Source organism: Seriola aureovittata, chromosome 17, assembly GCF_021018895.1.
Source record: "Seriola aureovittata isolate HTS-2021-v1 ecotype China chromosome 17, ASM2101889v1, whole genome shotgun sequence".
Lineage (NCBI taxonomy): Eukaryota > Metazoa > Chordata > Actinopteri > Carangiformes > Carangidae > Seriola > Seriola aureovittata.
Genome location: NC_079380.1, coordinates 19620416 through 19647746, shown reverse-complemented (window position 1 = coordinate 19647746; position 27331 = coordinate 19620416). Strand labels below are relative to the sequence as shown.

At 40.7% G+C, this 27331-nt stretch overlaps 3 protein-coding genes across 5 annotated transcripts; 2 read left to right on the top strand and 1 right to left on the bottom strand.

Moving 5' to 3' along the window:
• Positions 1–4533: 4533 nt before the first annotated feature.
• Positions 4534–11558, top strand: LOC130184471 (gastrula zinc finger protein XlCGF57.1-like). Of its 3 annotated transcripts, none has more exons than XR_008830012.1 (3): positions 4534–5074; positions 6752–9696; positions 10967–11558. XR_008830012.1 is itself a non-coding variant. In XM_056400396.1 (2 exons), exons 1-2 carry the CDS (start codon positions 4879–4881, stop codon positions 8263–8265), a joined length of 1710 nt encoding a protein of 569 aa, XP_056256371.1. In that variant the 5' UTR covers positions 4534–4878; the 3' UTR covers positions 8266–10922. The 3 variants fall into 3 exon arrangements, 1 of the variants encoding a protein (XP_056256371.1); XR_008830013.1 differs by having other exon boundaries at positions 6752–9248; positions 10967–11555; XM_056400396.1 differs by lacking the exon at positions 10967–11558 and having other exon boundaries at positions 6752–10922.
• Positions 11559–12300: 742 nt separating this feature from the next.
• rpl23 (ribosomal protein L23) lies at positions 12301–16815 on the top strand. Its single transcript, XM_056401888.1, has 5 exons — positions 12301–12372; positions 13661–13744; positions 15000–15128; positions 15423–15536; positions 16685–16815. Exons 1-5 carry the CDS (start codon positions 12360–12362, stop codon positions 16765–16767), a joined length of 423 nt encoding a protein of 140 aa, XP_056257863.1. The 5' UTR covers positions 12301–12359; the 3' UTR covers positions 16768–16815.
• Positions 16816–19334: 2519 nt separating this feature from the next.
• si:dkey-283b1.7 (von Willebrand factor C domain-containing protein 2-like) lies at positions 19335–26260 on the bottom strand. The gene is made up of 3 exons (XM_056401887.1): positions 25626–26260; positions 21866–21995; positions 19335–20034 (listed from the first exon to the last, which is right to left on the bottom strand). The coding sequence occupies exons 1-3, from the start codon at positions 26028–26030 to the stop codon at positions 19793–19795; spliced, it is 777 nt and encodes a 258-aa protein (XP_056257862.1). The 5' UTR covers positions 26031–26260; the 3' UTR covers positions 19335–19792.
• Between the last annotated feature and the right edge of the window lie 1071 nt (positions 26261–27331).

Genomic DNA, 27331 nt, shown 5'->3' with positions numbered 1-27331 from the left:
CTAAAACTATACCTTACACAGGCCTATCACCGTGGGGCCTGATGGAAGATAAACAGTGACAGCTGTCAGGACATGAACAGTAATGAGCTTCTTGAGTTTAATGTGGTTTTGTTTTGATTTTGGACAGAGATATGTGGATATACTTCAGATTTTGCTTGTAAACTAATATAATTATGGTTGTCTTTGAGATCCCTTAAGCATATGTTAACATTAAAACAAAAGCGATCACATTTTATGTTCCGCAAACTGCACGCTCAACTAATTCAATCAATCAGTTATTAATTCAAGACTACAAATTAAATAACTCAGTTTAGTTTTTTTGTTTCTCTGACACCTGCCAGTTTCAAAGTTTCAAATACACAACTATGTTGAATAAGTGAAAGAACTTTTAAACATTGCCAGAAACCTGCTGATATTGTCTGATACAAATCATAGCCTGGCGAAGTCATGCTTCATAAAAGGCATGGTGGTTGGTGCAGAGCTTTCTGTTTAGTGATAATGAAAGAGGATTAGGAGTTATACAGCTGTGACTCTTAGCTTCATCCTTCAGGTCTGAATTCCATGTTGACAGAACAGTGTGAGAGAGCAACTGTAGTTGTAGTGCCGACACCCCACAAAAAAGGACAGTTGATGGCGTTTGGGCACTGGAAACTTTAAAAAGGGATGTTCCAAAGGAAGGAGGGGAAGAGCATGTGCTCAAAAAAAATGTGATTTTATTAACAAAAAATATTACCAAACACAAACAAAAGAAAACTATGTTTAAACTGAGAAGTAAAAATCTGCAGCCTCACAGAAAGCTGCCACCTGCTCTGTCCCTCACTACTACTAATAGGACCTAACGACACACACCTGTTTCCCCTTTCCCTAACTGAGCTGCTGATCAATCTCACTAACCTAGAAAAAAGAAATGACAATATACAAAGTGGGCTGACCCGTCCAACATATCAAACCTACAAACAAAGATCAACCACATCTCACAACCAATGTATTGAATAACTGAACCTGAAAAATTAATGGAAACATCCAACTAATGACAAAACAAAGATGCTGTGGGGGATCAGGGCCTAGAGGAAAGGGTTACGTGTCTTCAGTCAGGGCTCTGAGTTAAGGCCTTACTCTCCTAATCTCTGACATCTACAGTAAAGAAGCTTCACTGTTACCAGTGTGGCCAGTAAGCTGAATGCATTCCCAGTGACCTAAAACCAGCACTGCAGGGCTTACAACTGCTACAGTGACCACAGCAAGACCTGTGATACTCAGGATTTTGGGACCACAGAGAACCAGTGCAAGGCCTGTGTCAGATAAGGTGTTCACACCAGGGGAACTTGGGAAAGACCCTTTGTTGAACAGATGGTGCTTGGAGGCAGGGCTGAGAGAAGATGGGGGTGCTGTAGTGGGAGGAGCATTTTACCCCAACCCATACGATATAACCCATACAAATACAACATAGGCCTAAACCAATACTACTGCCACAAGGACCAAAAAAAAGCAGCAGCAGTAACAACAGCAGCAGTCAGGTCTATAAAACACACTCAGTAAAATGCTATTGCACAATAATAGCTCACAATAATGCCATAGCATTGCAATACACATGTCCGAAATCCCATAGCGCATGGCACACAAGAACATATCCAAATACGCACACTTTTTCATCATCACCATCAGCTTGGTGTTCAATGTAATTGACAACTGAATATTACACTGCTCGGCGGCAGCTTATAATAAACCAAATATCTTACCTTAAGCTGCAGGCCAGGTGATCCAGGAGTTATAATAATCCAAAAAGGGCATGGATGTCCAATGAGTTCAAAATGTCAGTGTGGACATGCATCATGGAGAGGTGAGTTTGTCTCTTCTGGGTCATAGTGTTGCCGCAGGCGATGCCAGGTGGAGAAGGCCCGCTCAGAAGAGGCCACAGAGATGAGCAGGCACAGACATAACTATGTACTATTGTAAACAGAGCTCATCTTTGTGGATGGAGCTCGGATAGACATGTTGCTTCATCTTGAACTGTGACAGGAGACTCTCTGATGACATAGTCTCGCAGTTTGGCCTGGGTCCAGCTCCTCGGGAAGGTGAAGAGGCACCAAATTAAGCGGTTTCCCCTCTGCTGCCTTTTCACGCAGGAAAAACACACAACCCGACCACAAACCGCCACGTAATGAGGTCACTCATATTTAGCAAACCAACTTGGTGTAAATGCACGGCTGAAAGTTTCTTTATCGAAACGTCTGGCCGGGAAATTGAAGTTGGGTGGCTGGAAAGGCTCCTCAAATGCCGCCAAGTCAGTCCTAGCTTGACACCTGTTAGCAGCAGGCTCCTCGCTGATAGTCCGGCAGGTGTCTCAGTCTCTCCGAGAAAAATTACGACCAAACTAAAACTAGAGCTGCTCTCCTGGGAAGACTGGACGCCGTCTGTGCTCTCTTTAGCTGGTGGTTTGCCAAAAAAAAAAAAAAAATCAGCAATATGTTTCTCCTCCATTGTGACTTTAGCCTTCGATTAGCTATCAATGCTACAGCAGCCGGAAGTAAACTTGGGAATCCTACCAGAGTTGACATGACCCGCCCTACACGGCCTCTGATTGGCTAATGATCGTTGCCTTCGCTGGTGTGTGTTGCGTGTATTATTATTATTGTTTCCTCTGTCTGACTTGACGCCATCATGTTTTAGCTGTCCGTATTTAAATCCGAAATGGTGCTAACTCTTTCCAGTCACCGCAAGAGGGCAGTGTATAACAGTGCAGAGCTCCCCTCTGCTCGGTTTCTTCCGGTTTCTTCCCTTCCCCAGGTGTTCCCCACCGTGGTTGTATTATTTCAACCTAATATGTCTGATAATAGGCCTACATCCATGTTCCCCTCATCGATGGTTCCACAGTTTACTTTTCTAATGCTGTTATTCATATGACTCGGCCGAGACTGGACCGAGAAACCCGGTGTTGTGGGTAGTTTTGCCGCTTTCTCTCATTGACACAGGAAAGGAAAGAGTGAACCAGCAAACATGGCGTCCGTTAAGGAAGGTTCAAAATTCATAAGATGCAGCTGAAATCCACGAACTGCAGCGGGAAGTGAAGGTAAAAGTCCAACAGCAGCTGTGTATGAAGTTCAAAATACTAATAGGTAATAATCACAACATTCATAAACATACAGTTAATTCATTTGAAAGCAATTTTAACTAAATAAAAGGCTTAAATGTCACAGAGAATCCTCAAATCCTCCACAGACAACAGAAGGGCACTGACTTTGTTCTGTGTCAACAGTTGTGTAATCCATTAAAACATCGATTAAATGTGTGACAAATGAAAATGTTAAATGCACTTTTTAATTGGACCCCCCCCCCCCAAATTAAGAGCAAATGATAAACGAATACAGTAGAAAAACGGACTCTGGAAGTATAAACTTGCAAATGTCATATTCTAAAAAAGCCAAAGGCTTGTTTTCATCAGTCAGGCTACTGAAAAGCTTTGCGCCACTGTGAGAAATGTTTCCTCACTAACCCCATGATCTACAGTAGCTGTGTAGTGTACCTCCTAACAGGTCTCATCCAGATTTGAAATTGGACATAAGGATTAAGATGTAAAACATTAATTTTGGTGTGAGAAATTAGACGAACATTTCATGGCCTTACAGTGTCAGAGACCCATTAATTTATTATAAAGCAAACTGGGATGACATTACACATTTTAAGGTTTTTCCTTTGGTTTCTAATTTTAGAGGAGAGTGCTGCATGTTCACAAATATTCACCAATCTGTTCTGGGGCACGAGAATAAGAAAAGTGAATTCTTAAGAGGGTTGGATTCTCCTTTAAATGCAGAATCCATGATTATGATAAAGTGTTCCATCCTCAAAGCATCTGGTGCAGAAAAATAACAGGCTAAAATTATAAATATTTAAGTCATTGTAGAAGCCTGTTGGGGACTTTAATTAAGATGATCGTGTAAACTTGAAAATGGATTACACTAGACTTTAAAGTCAATTCCAGTGTTTAAAGTGACCTAGTGATACAAGTTGATTTTCATTCATGCAAATGCTTTCTCGCATCACAAATAGAAAATTCTTCTTTGCTTCACAAATGTCTGTCCACAAATGCTTTTCATTTATAAGTAAAGTAATTGAATGTATTCACAGATATATTTTTATTTGTGGAATTTGTTAGTTTATTTGCAGATCAGTTTTATATTTGCAAGATATTTGTGTGAGTTTACAAATTTATTTTTTGTATATGTGGAAGGTGTTTTATATTAACAGATTACACGTTTACTCCCTGATTGTAAATCTGTTCACGCAGGAGATTAAAATGTGTTGACAGACAGGATTGAAGAAAAGAGGACGAAAGGAGAGCAGAGGTGGAGCAGATGTAAAGGAATAAGATATGCATATAAAATAATTTGTTGTAGTAACTACCTAATGGAAAGTCATACATTATTTAACATAAAAATTAAAACAAAATTACATAAATGAAGTAAGAGTGACCGGTACGCGCGCACGTGACAAGTATACTTCAAGGCAAAAAGGCTTTAATAAATTTCTCCCCGTCTAAAATCTCCATAAAGGAGTTCCTAATTTTTTGAAGTGAAACACTGCAGTATCCATTAAGCCAGAGTTGTAGTTTTTTATATTTTTATTTTTAATAATTAATCATTTATGCAGAAGATGCAAAGTCAGGTTTTTTTTTTTTAATCCCCTACTATTCTAGAAGTGTCGCTTTTATTTTGAAAAGAATAGTACTTTGACAGGAAATGTTTCATGCCAGGTGGACACAGGCGCTAACTCGACACTTGAGAAACGTTGCATGTGGAGTCGCCGTTTCCACAACAATAACAGCGTTTAAAGTGATGAGAGATCCGTATCTGTTGACGCAGCCGAGTGTCCGCCCGCATCATGTCCAGCATCCAGGTGCTCAGAGTCCTCGTTAACGAGCGGCTGTCCGCGGCCGCCGAGGAGATCTTCGAGGCGGTTAAAAAAACCATCGCGGGCTATGAGGAGGAGATCCTGCTCTCCAAACGGGAGATCCGCCGGCAGCGCAGGATGCTGCAGACAGTTTCAAAACCAGAAATAAAGATAAACAAACACTCAGGTTTGTGAATCGTTGGCATGTCTTCGGTCTTTCGCCATGTCTGGTAGTATGCCAGGCTCTGACTATGTCCTGAGCCGCTATCATCACGAGTCCCGTTAACGCCCACTTTCCTGCTGAAAATTAAGCGGTGTCAGAAATGTTTAGTGACTTTACTTTTCTTGGCTAGGCCCTCAGTTTCCCATCAACACGAGAATATCATAAATGGCTAAATTTGATGAAAGCTAAAGCAGGTTCATTACCATGCCTCATATTAACCAGGCCCTTCCGGGGTAAGATGATACCTGCCTAATGGGAAAGACCCCAAGACGCCAAACTCCATTGAAATATCTAGAAATGCAATGTTTGGTTGTTTATCGGCAAATCTATAAACGTGATATGCCCTGATTTAAGTTTTATTGTTGATTGCAAATGTATACTTTTATATTCGGCAAAAAAAAAAAGATTTACCAAGCTGCTATACGTTTATAAAAAGTTAAATTATTTTACCTGGTCACCGTCAGCGGTCACACAGCGTTAACTTATTTTAATGACAGAAGATTGTAGGCAATAGTCAGCGTTTATCAACCACAAATATATAGAAACAAGTTTCGGTTGACATTTGTGTCCAGTGCCGAATCTAAAATTTAATCCAAATCAAATGGCAAAAGTAAATTTTCACAACTTAAACCGACAGTGTTATCCTATAGGTTAAAAAACATTACATTGTCTTAGTGACATTCTTCAGGTTTAATGTTGTAAAGGAACAGGTGAAAGCCAAAGACTGTGCATATGAAGGTGCAAAAGATGAAAAACATTCCTTTATCTTTTCTTTGCAGAACATAATAAATCAGTTTTACTCTATCAAACCACTCTATACAGTATCAGTCAAAAGTCAAAATATATGTGGTCAAGTGATTTGAGTTTAGTCTTGCTTGTATTTATTTATTTGCTTGGATTGTGATCAAAACGTGGCATAAATAATTTCCAGTTCAAGGTTAATTAGATATTTTGATCATGTTAATCAGGTTGCAGGGAGCATCTAATCAGTAATAGCACAGCACGTCTGTCAGTCAAGTTTCAAAAGATCTGAAAGTTTTAAAACTTCAGTCTCAAACCAGATATTAAAAGGCCAAAGCCATTTTTATATTCTAGTAAGAAGCATCATGGCATAAACCTGAATGTTTCTGGATTGTGAAAATCACTGCACAGTGTTATATCGGGGTCAGTATTATTTCCGACTCATGTTGGAAGTAGAAATGAAACAATTCAAACTGTTTTCATAGCCAGAATGAAACATATTTCCTTGTTTAGATTTTTGGACTATTAGCTTGACAAAACAAGCAATTTCAGCAAGATTGAACGGTTTATTTTGCATGTGCTATGTGCATTGAAATGCAGTGAGACATGTTCATAAGGTCGTCCTAATAGACTCGTTTGAAAAATGAGAAATAGAAAAAAGAAATATGATAAAAATGTGAATAAGAAATGTAAAATAATTGTTGTAGCTGTGTAAGAGATCAACGATTCCTGCTGGCTGTAATCAGATTATAAATTATAGCTTTCTCACACACACACACACACACACTGTTCTGATTGACTTTCTATTTATTCTTAACACTTTATTTCTACAGAATATTTTTCACATGTGAATAATGATGAAGTAATAATGAAAGTAATTTTTCCTTTTTTTCCCTGCAGACCAACCACAGCTGGCTCTGTCTGTCTGGGACGAGGATTTCCCCTCCGATCAGCAGCAGCAGGAGGTGCAGTGTGAGCCGGACTGGAGCTCTGGTCTGGACCAGGATGACCAGGAGCCTCCACAGACAGAGAAAAACCAGGAGGAGCATCCCAGTAGCCATGAGCAGGAGCAGCTTCAGGAGCTGGAGGAAGACAACACCATCAGGATCATCTTCACGCCTCCGTACGTGAAGAGTGAGCTCGACCAGCTTCATCCCAGTTATCAGAGTACTAAAGGAGGAGGAGGGGATCCTCTGCCGAGCACCTCAGCTGAGCAGGAACAGACGAAGGTGGAGGGCGACGACGGGGCTTCCTCCAGCTGTTCCGCAACCGACCACGACGAAAGTGACGAGGAGTGGAGGGGCAGCATTGGGTCTCAGAGCGACGACAGCGACGACAGCGACGTCAAGGACAAATGGAAGAAGAAGGATGCTCGTCTACCGATGGCCCCAAAACTGCATCCGACAAAAAAGAATAAATCACGAATCTGCTGTAAAGTCTGCGGGAAAGCCTTCCACGCCAACGTCTCTTTGGTGAATCACATGGAAGTTCACCCCAAGGACGTGTGCGGTGTCTGCGGGGAACATTTCGAGACGGAGGAGAAATTTAAAGTTCATGTGAAAACACACGTGAAGGCTGAAATCTGCAGCATTTGTGGGAAATGTTTCGGGGCGTCCAGCTCTTTGGAGACGCACATGAGGGTCCACACGGGAGAGAAACCGTTCAACTGCAGCGAGTGCGGAAAATCCTTCAACTGTCGTCACAACATGATGCGACACATCAGGATCCACACAGGGGAAAAGCCGTATCCCTGCTCCGTCTGTGGCAAATGCTTCAATGACTACTCTACGTTGAAACGCCACCTGCAGGTTCATTTGCACAAGAAGAACCTCGACCCAAATAGTACGTCCGCAAACGAGAATGAAAGCGGCAACGACAGCGAGAAGAAGATCAAAACTTCGTCACTAAAGAAGCAGCAGAGCCGGACTATATGTGAAGTGTGCGGGAAAATGTTCCACTCCATGGTTTCCCTGGTTAATCACGCCAAAAGTCACGCCACAGACCTCTGCGGCGTCTGTGGGACACATTTCGATTCAGAAGAAAACTTAAAACTTCACCTGAAAACTCACAAAAACGGGAAGGTTTGTGAAGTGTGCGGCAAGTGTTTCGACAGTCAGGGGAACCTGGAGATGCACATGAGGATCCACACGGGGGAGAAGCCGTTTCTCTGCAGCGAGTGTGGGAAATCCTTCAACTGCCGACACAACATGATGCGACACATCAGGACGCACACGGGCGAGAAGCCGTACCTGTGCAACGTCTGCGGCCGGTGTTTCAGCGACCACTCCACTCTGAAGCAGCACAGCAGCACGCACACCGGGGAGAAACCACACCGCTGTGAGGTCTGCGGGAAAGGCTTCCACCGAAAGACTTATGTGAGGCTTCACATGAAAAGCCACACAACAGAGAAGTGACTGTTCTGTAAATATGGAGGGGTGTAAATAAAGGCTTTTTATAGGGTAAATGTGCCAAATTCGCCTTTGTCACCTTAGAACTACAATTTTATCATGACTTTTCATTGGCAGCATTGGCCCTGGATAATCTATGACCATGTAAGATTCATGTTTACACTGCCATATGCTCATATTACTGCCATGTATAATATGAGAGGTGTTACTCATGGTGACAGGAGGTTGGACCATAAAAATAATACAGGTTTAAAGGTGTAAAAAAAAAGAAGATCTTTTAGCCACTTGGGGGCAGCAAAACAAGCTTTAAACTCAGCATATCGCCTTATGAAGCTAATAAGACAATGAGTCAGCAATTAGTTTCTCAGTAACACAGAGAGAGAGCAATGTTATCCCATTGGAGTTGTGTTTGTGTACCCCTGATGAATCTTAGTCCAGTATTCACTCTCCTTTTCTCACTGGCCATCTTCAGTAGATTTAAATTGCACATCACATAAGTTAACACACTTCACAGGTTAAAATATAACATCAGACACAAAACTATAAGACCTCATACCTACATACACACACACACACACACACACACACACACACACACACACACACACAGGCAGAATCTGAATTTGAAACGGGGAAAACAGATTTAAGTCTGGATTTGAAAAACTGTACCGTTTGTTGACCTTTATCACAGCATTCACACATTTTGACTCGTCATAGCAGGAGAAGCGCAGGTGTAATTGAAAACATTAAAAACACAGCTGCATGCCATTCAGCTGACATCGTTATCATTATTAGTAACACACCTGCTTTTTCTTGTTACGACAGGTTTAAGTATCTGCTTGAAAAATGGTGTGTTGCAAACAAGGGGAGCTCAGTGAGCAACAGAAGCTCTACCCCCAAAAAGATTTTTTAGTTAAGGAAGGATGTGATGGAGTATAGGGAGTCATAAAACTGGAGATGTAGGAAGGAGCCAATCCATTCAGTGTCTGGTAAGTTCACCTCTTCCTGAGAGAAATGTCTGGCTCTTTAGCTGTCAAATGCTCCACTATGTTCCCCAGCTGCTCTCTGACTGTGTCTGTCTGCAGGTAGTGGATAGTAGCTGTATCAGAGCCTGTTTGATGGAAACAGCTGTCTGCTGCTGCTGGGAGACTGAACCACAACAGTCAAGTCGTGGTTCATAAAACTAGAACAATGATCTGAACAACACTAAACAGATCTTACGGGATTGGCCGCCCCCTTCAAACTGACTGAAAATGTGCCAAATGAGCTGAGCACCGTTTTCCCAAAAGCATCTTAAGGCTAAAATGGCCATAACCTCATTTTAAGTCTGTGGGATAAGATCGTCTTAGAGTTAAGATTCTGGTTCCAGGGAAACTGGTTCTGGTTCGCCTCAACAACCTACAAGTCATTACCGACAGTTCTGGATTAAAGAATAAGGTCAGAAATAATATCCTGTGTTTTAGTCATTGCTAACAAATTCCATGTTTAGATCCAAAGCAACAATGGAAGGATGTTTGTCTGTATTCAATACTTTGACTCTCAGCAAAGTCATTCTTTAGAAATACCTTTTTTTTATATATAGTTTCATTTTAAATGAAAAAGGTTCAGCTTTTTTCTCAAACAGCTGCTCACTGTAGATTTTATCAAAGAGGAGGACATACATGTGTATAAAACATTTTTTGGGACTATCTTAAGCAGCGTATTAATCTACATTTGGTGCCGTAGTGAGTGTTAGTGAGGCAGCAGGATGGTGTGTGTGAGACAGTCAAAATAAACTACAGTGTGTGTGTGTGTGTGTGTTCATGTCGATGAGGGAACAACAGTGTGGTTCACTGATGTGTTTATAATACTTTTTGGAAACAGTAAAGCTCTATGACTCAGAGGAAGAAGATATATCAGGCTTTAGATAAAAAAACATGATACTTGTTAGTAGTAGACATTCAATTTCGGTTTCATTGGATTATTTGATAAGAGAAATACAGATGATAACCAGTGTTTTGCAGTTTCTTCAAAGTTTTGTCGGCCAGTTATTTGATGATTGTAAAATTTCACACTTAAGACGCAAAGTAGATTCTGGTAGAAAGTGGAGACAGTTTACAGCTCGGAATCACTTTATCTGTATAAATTATTTTTTATGTCATAGAGTTGCAGCGCCGTCTTTTGTAATTTGTTATATACTGCCTATATTTCTATTTTCATAATTTCACTCAGATTTTGCACTGCATATACTTTATATTTTTGGAACATTTTCATCTTGTAAATATTTTACTTTCACTTTTAACATACTGTATCATATGTGCAACAAAGTTCCCCTATTTGCAGCTTGGGAGAACTCACACACACACACACACACACACACACACACACAGGCGCTACCGATCACTCTGATGTATGTACAGTATGTATTCTGAATGCAGTCTACTCACAATGTGCCTATGACTGACAGACTTTTTGTTATATTCTCATTTATGTAAGTTTGATCTCATGACATCAGATTGTTTTAATGCCAAGATGTTAAAAATTCTCTTGAAATGAGGACTGACATTGTGTAACTGCGGTGTTGAGCTCAGCCAAAGATGTTTGCAGCGCTGCGTAACTCTGGCGTTGTGTTGGAAAATAAAGTGTTTGTTCCAAAAGTTTTAATAAACCTTCACTTTAGCTGATTCTAGAGTCCATATTGTTTTTTCTTTTTTTCTTTTTTCCACAGAGAGGAGAACAGACCAAAGAGCTGCAGAGGAACAGAGCCACAGGAGATTTATGTGTAATGTAAAAAGTAACGGACCAAGGATAGACCCCTGTGCCACACCACTGCACCATCAGCAAATGCTAGCGTGACAATGTATCTCCCCACTTCTTAAGGTTAGTTAATATGGCTAATCATGTACATTATATAATGTGCTGCTTGCCTGAAGAGTAATATTTTTCCTTTAACAGACCCTGAGTGGATTCCCACCTTTTGTAAGCATGTTTTTTATGGTCATCTTGTTCTGGTATCGTCTTCAAATTCATTTTGACTATGCAGAGTTTTGTGATCTGAGTCAGACCAAAATTGATTTGTATTGTATGGTGTTGCCTTAAAAGAGCCATGTCTCTATTTGTTGAGTAAATTGAAAGATAAGTATTCAAATCCACCAGTCTTCTATCTTAACACAGACACCTGAACTAATAAATTCCAATTATTATACCCAAAGAAAGAAGCCATGACGCAATGTCAAGTAAGTAAAGTGACCCTCAAGTAAAATAAGGAATTTTGGGACAAGATGAGAAATGGTACTGTTAAATTATCTCTCTGCTGTATCTTTTATCAACAGTTCTGTCTCAGCCCAAAACATGCTGTTCATAATAGTCACTCATAATTCTAAAACGTGATCACCTGGTAAAATCAGCTCTATCTCTACCTTTCAAATTGTAAGTAATAGTAAATAAATAGTTATAAAAATTGAAATTCCTCTACCAAGCTGCCTCAACGCACTCTTCCTCTCCACCAATTTCAGTAAAGTAATGACATAACTACTTGTGAAAACTGTTGAAATTCTGTTGTGTATTCAAGAATCTACTCTTGTGTAGAAGAAATTTCCCAAGTATGATCACTGTGTTTATTGCCAAGTCATGTATTCTTGTTTGTTTTTTTTTTTTAAATGACAAAGATCACATTTTGTTTTGTTAATTTAGAGAAACGGTCAAATTTAGGAAATAACTTTTTAATGAAAGTCTTCCCAAAAAGCACTAGAAAATTTACATTCATAATACAAATGTTCTGTTGTTTCAGTGTTTCCATTGAGAGACACCTAACGGCAGAAGTTACATACTGTGAGTTTAATGCAGCACTGAATGATGTCTACATTCAAATATCACAGTGTATTGATCGGATTTTTAAGAGTAACTGAAATAAGGAATGGGGGAAATCAGAGACTATTAGTGGTAACGTAAAATCTTCACATAAGAATTCTGCCTAAAGTCAATGGAAAAATACGTTAAATGTTAGTGTTTCCGACAGTCACTGAACGCAGCTCTTCTCCGCGCCATGACCCGGATGGAGTTCCGCTCAACTTTATATCCCACAATTCCTTTCTCCACCTTCCTCTTTCCCTCCTGCAGCAATGTCTAAGAGAGGTATGAGACCCGGCTTGTAAAATCCACATTCATCTGCTGTTTTTACGCCACACCAGATCTTATAATGTTGCTTATATGATATAGAGTGGGGAATACATTATATTTGTTTGATTAGGTTTCAATTTATGAAAACATTTGAAGTATTTTTTTTACGATGGCATTTTCGTTAGCTAGTTGGTGGAAGCCATGTTTCGCTGTCAGCGCCATGTAGGCATGAAGTTCAAGCTAGAGGCCGAGAATTTGCTGCCCGCTGTTAAATTCAATCAGGTTAATTATTCGTGTGTTTGTTTGATTTATAAACAAGGAACATCCTAATAGGAAAACACACATTGTTACATGCAAATATGTAGTGCAGGAGATGTGCTGTGTGCCGGGCAGCTAACTGAAGCTAATTAGCATTCACAGTCCCTGGTCGGGCTCTTACTCGTGCAGCATCATGTTGCACTTTTTAACTAATCAAACGATAGGTGCTGTTCTGGTTTTCTGAGGTGAAATGGATCTGTGGTGCCTGAGCTATCTGGACTAGCTAAGCTGAGCCGGTACCATTCTGTTGAAGGTGATTAATGGATATCGGTGTTACTAACTTGAAATTGTGGTCACAGTGAGATTTTTTTTTTTCTGACTTAACTGCGTTAGCCAAAGAGATTTGAACAAATAATGTCATTCAGTTTAACGTTTCTTATGAACCTCTGTATACATTGTAAATGATGTTGCCCTATAAGTGTAAGCAAATGGATATTTATGGACCTGGAAGTGGATGAAATGGCAGCGTGTTGTGTATTGTAAATCAACTCGTATAAGGGTTAATCGCTGTAAGAATTTTCAAAGGGTTTTTTCCCAATAGTGTGAAGTGTAGTAACAGATGCAGGGTAGATCAATCCTTGCGTAATTCTTCACACTGATCAAACTGTGGGGCATTCAAAACAACATTGGTAAAACAAGCCCTATAGTTAATGGATTGTAATTTTTGGCAGGTTTTCTCAGCCAGCTGACTAAGATACTGTAGTGAGTCGATTACTCTGTCACTCCTGAATTATTGAAGTCTGTTTTAGAAATAGGTGTGAGATTTGCACTGGAATCGGTTACCTATGTAGTTGCAGAACAGTTAAAACCCTTTTTCTGCAGGTTTACTGATATAAATTATTTTTATTCCATCGTGTGTTGAGATAATGCACAATTTAACATGATTATCTCCATTTCCTTGAGGCAAATCACAGGTTCATGCCCTGACCTATATCCCTGGAAGTACTGTTGGCAGAACTGATATTGTATTTTCTTCTTCCCACAGGACGTGGTGGTTCGTCTGGAGCCAAGTTCCGCATCTCACTGGGTCTCCCAGTGGGAGCAGTGATCAACTGCGCCGACAACACAGGTATGCCTCATCCAACCTGTTTTACTGTCTATTGAGGAAGTCTGTGAACTAGATTTTTGTTATTGTTAAATACACTGCACATGAATTCTTATAGACAGAAATGGGCAGGGAAGGTAGTGTGTAGTTACAGCAGGCAGAGGAGGTGTGTTTAAGCAATGACTAATAGTTATCTTGGGAAATTAAGTTAATTTGGTTCCTTGCTGTGACTTTGAGAAGATCGATACCAAGTTCATGTCTGTATGTTAAATATGTAGTACTGGTGAGTTACTGGTTGCCAGTTAGTCAGCAGAGACACGAGACCAAGAAATAGTTGGGCACATAAGCCCTCGTAAAAAACAGTGAAATGTTGTTAACGCCTCCTTTTTGAGTGTGCATCAAACAAATGAGATGAAACATTGTAACTGGTGAGCTTCAGATGTCCTGGTAGATGTACCTTTTGGACAGAGCATTGTTACCTGTCTGTACGCCAAGCTGCTGCTAACTTTTCAGTTAAACTTGCTCCTGGATGTAGTTTCCTGTTTACTGTGCACGTGTGAGTGTGGCGTCTTAGTCTCAGCGAGAAAACACAAGTGAATTGTCTGAAAATTTGTAACCATTCTTCTTACATGGTTCCTGAAGAGGTCTGGTCATTTGGAAATATTGAGATTAATATTTTAAATGTTTTGAAAACTACAGAACTTTAAATTCTGAACACACCGTTAACAACATATAGAAGCACACTTTCATTTCACCTGTTGTGATGCTCATACACTGAAAACTAATACAGGTGTTTGTGCGGTCATCACTGTTGACCCACATAAAATATTTGACCCCTGTTATCTCAACAGGTAAAGTTAGTTCAAATTGTATAATTATAGTGTGATGTGGTTAAAACAGTTCTAGGCTGTTAAATTAGCAGGCAGTTGTTGATACTGTTATTTCAAAGGGATTAAATTTTTTATTATTATATTGATGGTTTTGATTAATGCTGCTGCGCTGTATGGTTTGTATCTTATTGAACCTGTTCCCGGTTCTACCCCTTCTAAAAGCACTTGCGTTGTCTGCTCAGTGGCTGGGTGAGTTGTCGAAGAAGGGAAGATTGAGCTCATCACTGTGGGTGAGATGGCAGCGATACACTGTAGCTGACTTATCTCAATCAGTGATGAGACAAGCTGAAAAAGAGAGAAAGATGTTCAGAAACATTAGTCCCAGTTTTCTGTTTAACGGCTGTTCTCACATGCTGTCCTTTTCTTCTGTTGGTTTTCTCCCTCCTCAGGAGCCAAGAACCTGTACATCATCTCTGTCAAGGGCATCAAGGGACGTCTGAACCGTCTGCCTGCAGCTGGAGTGGGTGACATGGTCATGGCCACAGTCAAGAAGGGCAAGCCAGAGCTCAGGAAGAAGGGTGAGTCTGTCTGCAAGTTACTGTAGTGTTGCGGTAAAGAGGTTGAGGCTAGTGTATTAATTGTCAAATGAACCACTGTTGTGTTTGTTTGTGCTCCGGTGTGTGTTTGCATTGAAACTGTTTGAAAAATCATAAGAGAGAAAACATAGGATGTCTTCATCTGTTAACTCCGTATGAGCTGAGTTTGAAGAAGATGAGAAGGACAGTCCATCTCATTTACAGATTTATGGGCAGAACACTGAATAACTCAGAGGCTTGAATGAACTTGGATTAACCCCGCCCCTCTCTCCACAGTGCATCCTGCGGTGGTGATACGGCAGCGGAAGTCGTATCGGCGAAAAGATGGCGTGTTTCTTTACTTTGAAGACAATGCGGGTGTCATAGTAAACAACAAAGGAGAAATGAAAGGTTGGTTTGTTTGGATGCTCCGCTAGCTTCTTTCAGTCATAGTCACTGTACAAATAGCTCATGTATTGGTACTGACCTCAAGCACAGAATTGATAGCAGTGAGGTAGATATTTCTCTAGAGGCATTTTAGATGTTGGGCTCAGTAATTCAGTCAATTTCAGGAATTATTAGCTGTATGTGCATGAACTGGCTGAACAGCATGGCTCCTTCAGCCCCTCGGGGTGTGAAGTGGTTTAGTTTCACTGATTCTCATTGCCTCAATAACAAAGCTGTTGCTGAACTCTCTCACTCTCACCAGTGCTGTTCTGGTTTGTAGGTGTGTGTTGAGTAGGCTTCAAAGTTTTTTTTTTTTTTTTTTTTTTTTTTTTTTTTTTTTTTTTTTTTTTTATAAAGCCTCCGTGCTGGCGACAGTCAGTCGGTGGCATATTATTTTCAGGTTATACGTCCTTACATCCCATTATATCTCAGTAACGCCTTTTTAATTTTTTTCAAATTCGGCACAAACATTCAAAGAAGACTCAAAGATGAAATGATTAGATTTTGGTCGTCAAAGGGTTAGTGTGACCTCACACATAGCACACATAGCAATTATGACAAATTTCACATAAATGGTTAATATTTTATGATTGTATAAACAGGGATGTAATCTGAAACTAGTCTGAGTTGCGGAGGCAGACAACCACGAGGTGATAATTAAAACTTGCCTGTTTTCATTACACCCACCAGACATTTTTATCACTGCAGTTACAGACTTATTTCACTTTCCTCTCATAGTTCATGGCAGAGGTAATAGTTTTTTAGGAACATATTCCCCCTTCTAAAAGCACTTGCGTTGTCTGCTCAGTGGCTGGGTGAGTTGTCGAAGAAGGGAAGATTGAGCTCATCACTGTGGGTGAGATGGCAGCGATACACTGTAGCTGACTTATCTCAATCAGTGATGAGACACCTTTTTAACATCTAGTTCAGAAGCCAAGTGGGATTTCTATGACAGACGGGTCCATTGTCAGTGTGTTTGACACAGGGAGCGAGAGTTGGTCAATATATTTATGGGAATTCTGTGGTTGGGGAAACACTGTTGCTTTTAATTAGCTAGTGCTTTGTAGAGTCAGGCCCGACTGAATTAACTTCTTCTTCTTCTGTCTCTGCAGGTTCAGCCATCACAGGCCCAGTGGCCAAAGAGTGCGCTGACCTGTGGCCCAGGATTGCCTCAAATGCTGGCAGCATTGCCTGATCTGGACCCTGCACCTGTTCGTTTTCAATAAAGACTCTTGTTAAAGAAGCCACACGTCTTAGGCTTTTCATTTATGTAAAGGAAAACATATTTTGACATATTTACTGTTGTACATGGATATTTGGACAAATTACTTTTGCAAGCATCATCTTGTTGGGTTTTGCACAGTAAAAGTGCCTCTTTAATATTTGCACTTAATACAGGTGTTGATGTTTCAGTAGTCATTAAAGTTGCTTTATACACAAGTTTCACAGTTGTGGACGTCTGATTTGAGGTTTATTGGGGAAAAAATGTAGATTAAGCAGAACTATAGTTATATTGACATGTTTTGGTAAATGTGCTGTGGCTCTTGTGTTACAATTAACATGCTATGTTGTACAAAGGATTTTGAAATATAGATGGATCAATGTACTTTTATTGATCCCAAATTGGGAAATTATGTTAAAGCAGCAGGGTAACAAAAATAACAAAATAGATCTCAATATTCATAATGGAAGAATAAACAACAAATATCAAAGAAAAATTGCTCAACATACACAATAGAAAAATAAACAAGTAACAAAGATGAGGTAAAATAAAAATGGGCTTTAGTTATACCCAGGTATAAAATTACTTCCTCCTCCAGTTGCACCTTGTTAATGCATGTCCTCAGACCTACCACAAGAGGGCGTTAAGAAACCTATGTGCCTATGTACAGTTCTTACACAGCTATGAACTACTCACTGATGAGAAAAGACGTTGGGGAGAGAGAGAGGGTGTTTAGGAAAGTGCTCAGACTACAGTAAAACATAACACTGGGAAACAGTGTCATACACCTGAGTACCATTGAATACCGGCCTGTTTGAACCTGTGAAGAAGGTGAGGACATAAACTCATTAACTCTAACAACAGGACAGAAAATACACAGGTGATTTTCATCTGGGAACACTACAGGAGCATGGGTAAGAAAAAGAATAAAATTTTGCCACAGGAATATAACAATACATTTACAATGCATAGTAAGGGTGAGCAACACAAACGGGCATGCACTCTGACATTACATGTATATGTAGCATCTATTACTCCAGGTAAATTGTGACTCATCCTCAGCTGAGAGTGTGTGTCTGGTCTACTTGGACATCTCTGGCTTCTCTGCTGACAGATGGAAAGCAGCAGGGCCGCAGAGAGAAGCCAGGACACCACCTGCACCCAACACTTGTTTTCCCTTCTGTCACTCCGTCCCATCTCCCATACATTCATCAGATTGACAGTCGGAAAGTGGGACTGTAACACAAAAAAAGAGCATCCCACAATCTCCATCTATATGTGATGTCAAGGAGGGTATAAACTGACACAGCAAATGATTGAACACCAGCATCAGGTGCTGAAAAAGACCCATCAGTTTATTCCTCTTCGTGTAGCTTATCGTATTTCATGTAACTAACCCGTTTTTAATTAACTGATGAATACATCAGTCTATAAAATCTCAGTCCATGGTGAGACGGGCCAACAGTCCAAATATTTAAAATATGACACACAAGGCAGAATAGGAGATTTTGTTTTTGACATTAACAATTATCTATTGATTATTTAAACAATTACTGTCAGCAATGGTCCTTTTTTGTACTATATCAAACTTCTAATTTTCAATGTGAGTTATATATTCTCATGCTAATTCTTGTCACTCTGAATTGACGTAAACAAAATTTTAAAAGATCTGAAATAAATACTCAAACATAGACCTCAAATAGACCGTGACAGTAGTTTGACATTTATTGAAATAAATAAAAAGATAAATAAAAACGACCAGGTGTCCAAGAGTAAAATGTGCGGTCAATCTATGTGGGTTTGTAGGGTGCTGTGGTTTCATGCCTCTCCTTCCCTCAACACCCACCACCCTGCAGAGTATCTTACAGTTTTACTGAAGCATCTCTGAAGGCCACGGTCCACCAGATATGGCTGCACTGTGTTGTGGCTCCTCTGTGGTCTCTGGAGACCAGCCATTTGGTCTTTACATGCCCAGTTTGTCTTTGCTGGAGCAGCTCACGTCACTGATGCATGAAATTCACTTTAATTAATGTATGTAAATACCTGTGATTTCATTTTTTTTTTTTTTTTAAACTTAATGATGTATTTCATTTGTAGTTGACATGGTCTCAACACGCCATAGTGCTGAAGTCATGAAGTTACATCCAGGCTAGCCTCTGATCCACTACCTGTAATCAACTACAGCAGGTGCTATAAGAAACTGAAACGTTTGTGATTTTAATGAAGTTAAACAATCATTTCTTTGCGATCACAGAAAAAAATACAGCTCCCATGAAAAAACTACAAGTGCAGGAGGGCAGACGATAACTTGGATTCATCCATATCCAGAAAACTCAAATACTTTCTTCTAGTCATTTTTTTAAATTTCTAGTTGTGATCTCTGCTGTCAGTGTCTGTTCGTCTTTATACTGGAGCCGGTTTCACAAAGACAGACTTTGACTGTGGCTCAGATATAACAAATAATCAGCCTTCAGATAGACTGAGTCTAAATTCATCCGTTGCACAAAGTAGTTTAGTTCTTGAGTTTAGTTCTTGACTATCTTACAATGAATTCTGAAGGACTTTTTTCTATATAAAAAAATGGCTGACCGAGGAACTGCATCCAACCACTGAGCTCTGTTTACCACAGCAGAAAATGTTTGTCTTTTGGAAGAATTCAACAGTTACAAGAGAGTATGAAGAGGTTAAACAATGACAAGAAAAATCTGATTTGTAAAAAAAAAAAAAAAAATGGCTGCAGTCTCCAAAAACTCTTTCCCCTGTCATTGCTCTCACCATGTTTTTCCTGTGTTTTGTTATTGGGTGCTACTGCACAGCGCAGGTGTCGTTGTTTGTTACCATGGTAACATAATCTCACTGGTTGTGTTTTCAACATAAATGTGCAAGTTGAGTAATGCTATATTGAAATATTGAAGCCCAGTTAACCTCTCCTGATACTAACAGATAGAGTTTACTTGTACCTGCAGAGCTCTCTGACACATTTAATTAACACGCCACTTCACGGTATCACATCCAGTCTGGGATTAAACGGTCTACCCCCTCTCCCCTTGTTTTCCTCGTCCCTGGGGGAGTCGGTGCGATCACCAGGTGGCTCGCTGGGCTGGGGGCGCTGCTCGCAGGTGGCATAGGGGTGGGTGTGCCACGTCCCGTCCCGGTAGGTGCAGTAGCAAACCGTTTGCTCGTCAATGTTCACACGCTCCCCTGCCGGGATCACCCTGTTCCCGGCAAAGCAGTTGGGACCTAGAGGTTGAGGAAAGACAGTACAGTCTGTCGTGTGTCAAAGTCTGTTCCCTCTCGTTAGAATAGTGCTTCCCTGAGCGCGTCCCTCCGCAGTTGAGTTTACGGCTTTGGTTGGGTTATGGTTAGGCGCAGCAGAGAAAACTGTTTGGGGTTACAGTAAGACTTTTCTGGCAGAAAGCATTCAAGGCAAACTTCTCCCATGTGCACAGAGACAAGTCAGAACTTAGGGAAGGATAAATACAGACAAAAACACAGAGGTCCTTGAAGAAAACCTGCTTCCGAGTGCACATGACCTGAGACAGGGGCAATGGCTGACCTTTTAGCACAACAATGACCTGAAACATACAGCCAAGATAATGATGGAATGACTTTGGGACAAGTCTCCAACTGGAAAAAATTAATTTAATGATTTCGGCATAAGGCTGCAACATGTGAAAAAAGGTGAAGGGGTCTGAATCCTTTCTGAACACTCTGTCTGTTTGCTCCCTCCATCATGGGTTTATCATATATGATATTTTCAGTAAAGCAGTTAAATGTTGTTTAGACTGTACATACTGAACGCCATGCAAGATGAAATGTAAACAGCCGGCCTTTGATATTATTTGCATTCCTCGTTCACAGATGGGGGTTCCTTTATTTGGCAGCACCCTGTGAAACAATTACCAACGGCGCGGCAGGAGGACAGGAAGTACTGTTAATCTGCTGCCAGACCCAACCGTGTTCAATATAACACAGCTGACATGAGCGAATTTGTTTAGGAGCAGGGGAAATAAAATAATAAAAAAAACGAACAATGACGCAACAAACCAAACCATCTGTCCCACTGTCTGTCCTGTTAAAATAGAAACTACAACTTAACAACAACTGCCAGAAATCAGCAAAGTGACTGGGAAGCAAATAGCATCTTTATACTGATTTCATTAGGCGACATAAAGAAGTAATGTTTTTGATTGTTTAGCTGCTTTGGCTTACTTACTTACTTGACTTAAAAAACAACATATAATACAGGAGTTATTATTATCCCTGCTTTTAGCGTCTAACACACACACACACACACACGAACACACACACACACACACACGAACACACACACACACACACACACACACACACACACACACACACACACACGAACACACACACACACACTCACACACACACGAACACACACACACACAAATCCCTCCAATATTAGAGAAGGATTTTAATTCCAGTGGCATTGAAAGCATGTATGACATAACAGGCGTGGCTGTGTAAGCTGTGTGTGTGTGTGTGTGTGTGTGAGGTGATGTAACCGGTGCTGCTTCTGAGAGCTGCACAGTGAACACACACACACTGTCACAATGATGCATATGACACACAGGGGAAGAAGCTTATAAGTGTTTTTGTGTGTGTGTGTGTGTATGTATTAAGAGGAAAATCACATGGGATGTGACAGCACATATATGTAGCAGCACACATATCCTTGTCTTACTATAACCTTGGGGACCCGTCATTGACATAATGCATCCCCCAGCCCCTTACCCCAACACTTAACCATAACAACTAAATGCCTTACCCTAACCCTTAAACCAAGTGTTAACCCTCAAACAGCCTTTTATATTTGTGGGTTCCCATGAAGCTGTCGGACTCCACAAGAGCTGTACAGTGGGCTCCATGAATATAGTATAACAAGTCACAACACATACACAAAAAGGGTGAAAAACTATTAGTTGTTTTCTAGGGACCATAAAAAACAAATATAATGGACATCCTGAAATTAGTGACAGTGATACCCTGTCACAGACCAAAGTGTTTGACTGACAGAAAGAAAGCAGTGACTGAGACTTACCCGTCTTACAGATCGGGCAGCAGTGGTTGGGTTCGTAGGTGGGGTTGACGCAGTGAGGGGCGGGGCAGTCTGAAATGCTGCAGTACACCTCTCTGTTGGCCTCACAGCGACATCGCTCACATCTCGACAACTGGAACACACAAACCATTAGAATTTCACTGACTTCAAGCTTTTACATTAGATTACTTGACGTGTCAATGTGTCTAGTTAATTATGACAGTATAGTGTATTTACAGTAGGCGAATGAGACCATGGGGGAAGTGATGGGTGAGGTCAGTGTCACTGGTAGTACAGGAAGGATGTGACTAGACCTGCACACCACATGCACAAGCGCAGCTCATCTGTATCTAGTGTTATTGGACTAGTTGGATGGACTTTTTTTAATACACCACCATTACATAAAACAGTTAATGTCTGTCCGCCCACTGAGCACATGCCCTCAGGTCAGTATAGTTGCTGTTTCTTGACATGATGACACAACAGCACAAATGAGACTGAAGCAGCTAATAGACCTGGCTTATAACTCACTCACAAACTCTCATTCATATTTAGCAGGCTGCATGTTCTCTACCAGGATGGGTTGTCATTGTCAGATTAGATCTTAACACAATATGTGAGCAACATCTTTGTCACCAAAGCAAAACTAGAATCACCTCCTTGTGGTTGTATGCCTCCGCCAATCCGACTAGTTTCAGATTACATACCTGTTTATCCAGAGTCACATAGAATATTAACCATTTGTGCAAAATTTGAAGGGATTCCCTGAAGGCCTAATGGAGATACTGCGTTCACAAGGCAAAAATCATGTTTTGTGAGGTCATGATCGTTATATTTGACCTTTGACCTTTAGCCACCAAAATCTAATCAGTTCATCCTTGAGTCCAAGTGAATGTCCACAAGAATGGGATGGACAGACGGACGGACAACCCGAAAACAATATGGCTCCGGCCCTGCCTGTCACCGGTGCTGAGGCAAAACAACAAAATCAGCTCACCAACCTGTTGTTACTACAGCTCCATAGAGAAGCTTGAGAGAGAGGATGTAAAACTACATAGGAGGTAGTTTTTGGATCTTAAAATCACAAATATATCTTGATATGGATATCAAAGCACAATAAGACGCCGGAAAAGTGTAAAAATATGGAACCTTTAAAAAGCTGCCTGCTGTGGCTGGGAAGTGTGTTGATGTGAGCAGTGAGACTGAACACTACATTTTATTTGCTCTGTAGTGCTTTAAACTGTATTAACCATTTGCAGGGCAAGTAACAGAACAGTGGCTGTAAAAAGAACTCAAAACAATAAAACATTGAGGTTTTTATGTTAAAACCAAAACCATGGCCGCAGGAAGTAGGCCGCCTAGTGGCGAGAGCATACTTTTTTTTTTTTTTTTATAGCGTTGACATGACCAGTTTTACTCTTAATGACTTCTTACGTTGTCTCTAACCATTCTCACTCCTCATGCCTAAACCTTACCAATCCAAACCAGCAAAGACAAAAGCAATATTACGAGAGGGAGTGACGTACTGAATATCAGCACGGCTGTGATTCGGTCATAGATACGAGGCCGCAGTACCGAAGATAATCACAGCCGTAATGATAATCAGTACGCCACCACCTCTAGTGTGATATTGCTTTTAAACAACAGTTCTACAAGCGTCACAGTAATTAAATAAGCAACAACAGATTGTGATTTGTTCATCATTTATGTGGCTACGCCAACACAAATAGTTCCGCAACTGGACTGGTCTGTTGCTAGCAACACATTGACCTGACCTGCACACAGCTTGCTACTTCGTCTACACGTTACCTCAGGTGAGCGCTGAAGTATCCAGACTTCTTCCCTTCATCCTCTTCTGATGACCACGCATAATTTAATTCAAATGTTATTTCTGGAAATATATCAATCTTTGCAAAGTTTGTTACAATCTAAGATAATAACGACCGTTAATGTAACGCCAATTAACGGTTAATAGAACACCTGTAAAGCGGAGTGATACACGTAGTTAAAAGCCCCACTGTTGTTATGGTTATACTCTATATTAGCCTCTCCAATCAAATTACTTGGTGATTATTAGCCAATCGGGGGCAGTGTAGGACGGGTCATGTCAACTCTATGGTAGAAGCTGTATGTTTACAACCATAGACTACATAAAAAGTTTACAACCTGCTGCTGTTGCACTGATAGCAAAGGGTAAAATCAAAACGGAGGAAAAACGTATTGCATTTTTTTGGCAAACCACCAGCTAAAGAGAGATGAAGTCGATTCTTCCCAGGAGAGCAGCTCTAACAGCACTACAGAGTTTTAGTTTGGTTGTAATTTTTCCTTTGAGAGGAAGACACCTGCCGGACTATCAGCGAGGAGCCTGTTGCTAACAGGTGTCAAGCTAGGACTGATTTGGCGGCATTTGAGGAGCCTTTCCAGCCACCCAACTTCAATTTCCCGGCCAAAATTTTCGACACAGCAACTTTCAGCCGTGCATTTACACCAACTTGGTTTGCTAAATGGAAGTGGTCGGAGTATGTTTTGCTTGCGTGAAAATGTAGCAGAGGAAAAACCGCTTGATTTGGTGCCCCAGCTTGCATGGCCTGAAAACATGACTCCGCACTACCAAGACCCAGAAGAGACAAACTCACCTCTCCTTGATGCATGTCCACACTGACAGTTTGAACTCATTGGACATCCATGCCCTTATGAGGGACCTCATTTCCATAACACGTTAGCGGAAGGCCATATATGGATTATTACAACTACTGGAGCACCTGGCCCGCAGCTCAAGGTAAATTATTTGTTTTTTTCCGTTGTCAATTACTTTTAACATCACACTGATACACCTTTGTTGAAAAAATGTGCACATTTGAATATGTTCTTGTGTGGCTTGTGCAATAGACTTTTGGACATTGCAATGTTATGGCAGTATTGTGCAATAGCATTTGCTCAGTAAGAGTGTGTCTATAGACCTGGCTGCTGTTGTTGTTACCGCTGCTCCTTTTTTGGTCTGTGTTGCAGTAGTATTGTTGTAGGCCTATGTTGTATTTGTATGGGTCATATTGTATGGGTTGGGGTAAAATGCCCCTCCCACTACAGCAACCCCAACTTAAAACATCTTCCCGCAGCCCTGGTTAAAACTGGTGTGAGAGTTGTAAGACAAGAAATCATGAGAACTTCCAAGCAGGGGAATACTTACAGGATGGATTATGCAGACACAGATGTTTTATCCTAACACCTAGTCCTGTACCCTGTCTCATAGAGCTTCTGTAGTTTTAAGGTTTCTGCTTTTTCAGTTATTTTTCATATTCTCAACGTATTTCTTCATAAAAGAAAACACAAAACCACAAACTAACTGACACACACCAGTCCAGCACCGTGTGTGTTCTGCTGTGTGCACTGGATTTGATGGGTACCTAAAGGCAACAGGGTACATACAGCAAGGATAATATCCAAATAACTATAGTCTTTATGAACATAATGATAACTCTATATGGATGCAGTAGAAAATCACATTTAGTGTCAACAGACACCTGAAAGTTTACATGTGCAAAATATTATGTCATGCAACCAAAATAAATGAGAAATAACGTAATGTTAAGTAACTACAGAGGGTTAAATCAGTACAAGGAAATCACATACGGATGGGTGATGTGCGTAAATCTGAAATGACGCACGATCACTGAGCAGCTGCAGCTCTGCACCTGAAGCTTTGTGAACCTTTCAGTGGGAGGGGGTGGTGTGGGGTGACGGTGGGTGACTGGATCTTTCTCACCCTGAATTCCTCTAGAAGCCGATAAACTTTGCCCCCGTAGACACAGACCCTGGCCACAGCCTCGCACACTGGACAGCATGCCTTATATCTGATCCGCGTGCACCGGGGGTGGATGCGGGGACACTTGGGTCGGACGCACACGGGACCGTCCACGGTGCACGTGCACGGACACGCCGTGGGGCTCGGGTAATAAACCTCTCCGATGCCGTAGACGAAACCGTGGTCGTCGATACACCACTTGCCCCTGTAGTCCCCGAACTCGTAGTCCAAGTCGGTTTTGGAGGAGTATTCCGCCGCCACCGCCAGCTCCGCGACGCGCCCCGGACCATGCGTGAGAAGCAGCAGCAGGGGCAGCTGGACGAGCGCGACGCGGAGGCAGCTGAGCGCACAGTACCGGTGGCTCATGGTGGACAGGTTACCCGCACCGACATCAACACTGTCCGTGTGTTTATCTGTTGCGCTCCAGTGAGCGTCTCCTCCCACAGTCACGGGCGTCAGTGACGCTCATACATGCGCGTCAATTCGAATTGACACTGAACCGAGGCTCAGTTCATTCATTCATCAAGGCTATACAGGAAGTAGCCAGCAGTAGACTTCAATAAATATAAAGTAACTCCACAACTCAAAATGAGTTGGTCTTTATACTGAAGAGATTAGATACTGTCAAGAAAATGAGTTAGTTTAGTTTAGTTTAGTAGACAAATGGATTCTGCTGAAGATTATGGGCTGCAAGTAAATATAGTGAGTACAAACTACATACGCTTTATAATAAGGGTTCAAAACACATGCTTAAATAATGGATACGGTTTAATGCAGGATGTACCATCAATCAGCTATAAGGTAATCAATCATTATCTTATGATACATCCTGAATAAATTAATTCAATCATCCAGAGTCAAGTATTTCTTGTGCATTAGTTCAACATGTGTTTTGTACCCATATTATGAAGTGATACCAGATTGGTTACTGTCAGGCAGATGTATGTTGTTAACTTCAGTGCTCTTTTTGGTGCCTTTTCAAAAAAACATTCTTAATGTTTTAAAATGATGCATTACTTTTTACAGTTATTATAATTTTTCCACACGCAACAGTGGGGTCTGTGGAGGTAAAACAAATACAAGCGAAATCACAACCTTGTCTCTGCAATACATATTTTCCTCAACTTCTGAGTTCTCCAGTCTGGAGCCCCCTGGTGGCCACAAGTCCCTAAGCAGCGACTAACTCCAGAGCTCCACTTTCACTTAATTTAGCTGCAGTGAAATAAATTCAGGAAATAAGTTTTTTTAAATATAGAATTAAAAAGCAGGATTTTTAAGGATTTTTTTCTGCATTCTGCATTATATTCTTATACTATATATACTTTTATTTTACACTTTTACTTTATAATATAAACTGCATTGCATGTAAACCTCACATATAAATGCATTTCTATACACATGCTTAATGTGTTTTTTACTGAATTGTTTAATAATCCATAATATTGTCTGACATGCTATCATATAAAAATGCAGTATAGTATATACTTATTTTTCTCAGGAATATGGAAGACTACATCTGCACATACTGTGCACATTAATGGTGACAGTGTTCCACATTAGACAGTATGAATTAATCCAGTGCATAAACACAGCAGGATGAATTAATGTTTAAAAATATTGAGCTGAGTTTTTAAGTTTATTGGTTTATAGTAATTTCTTGATAACAT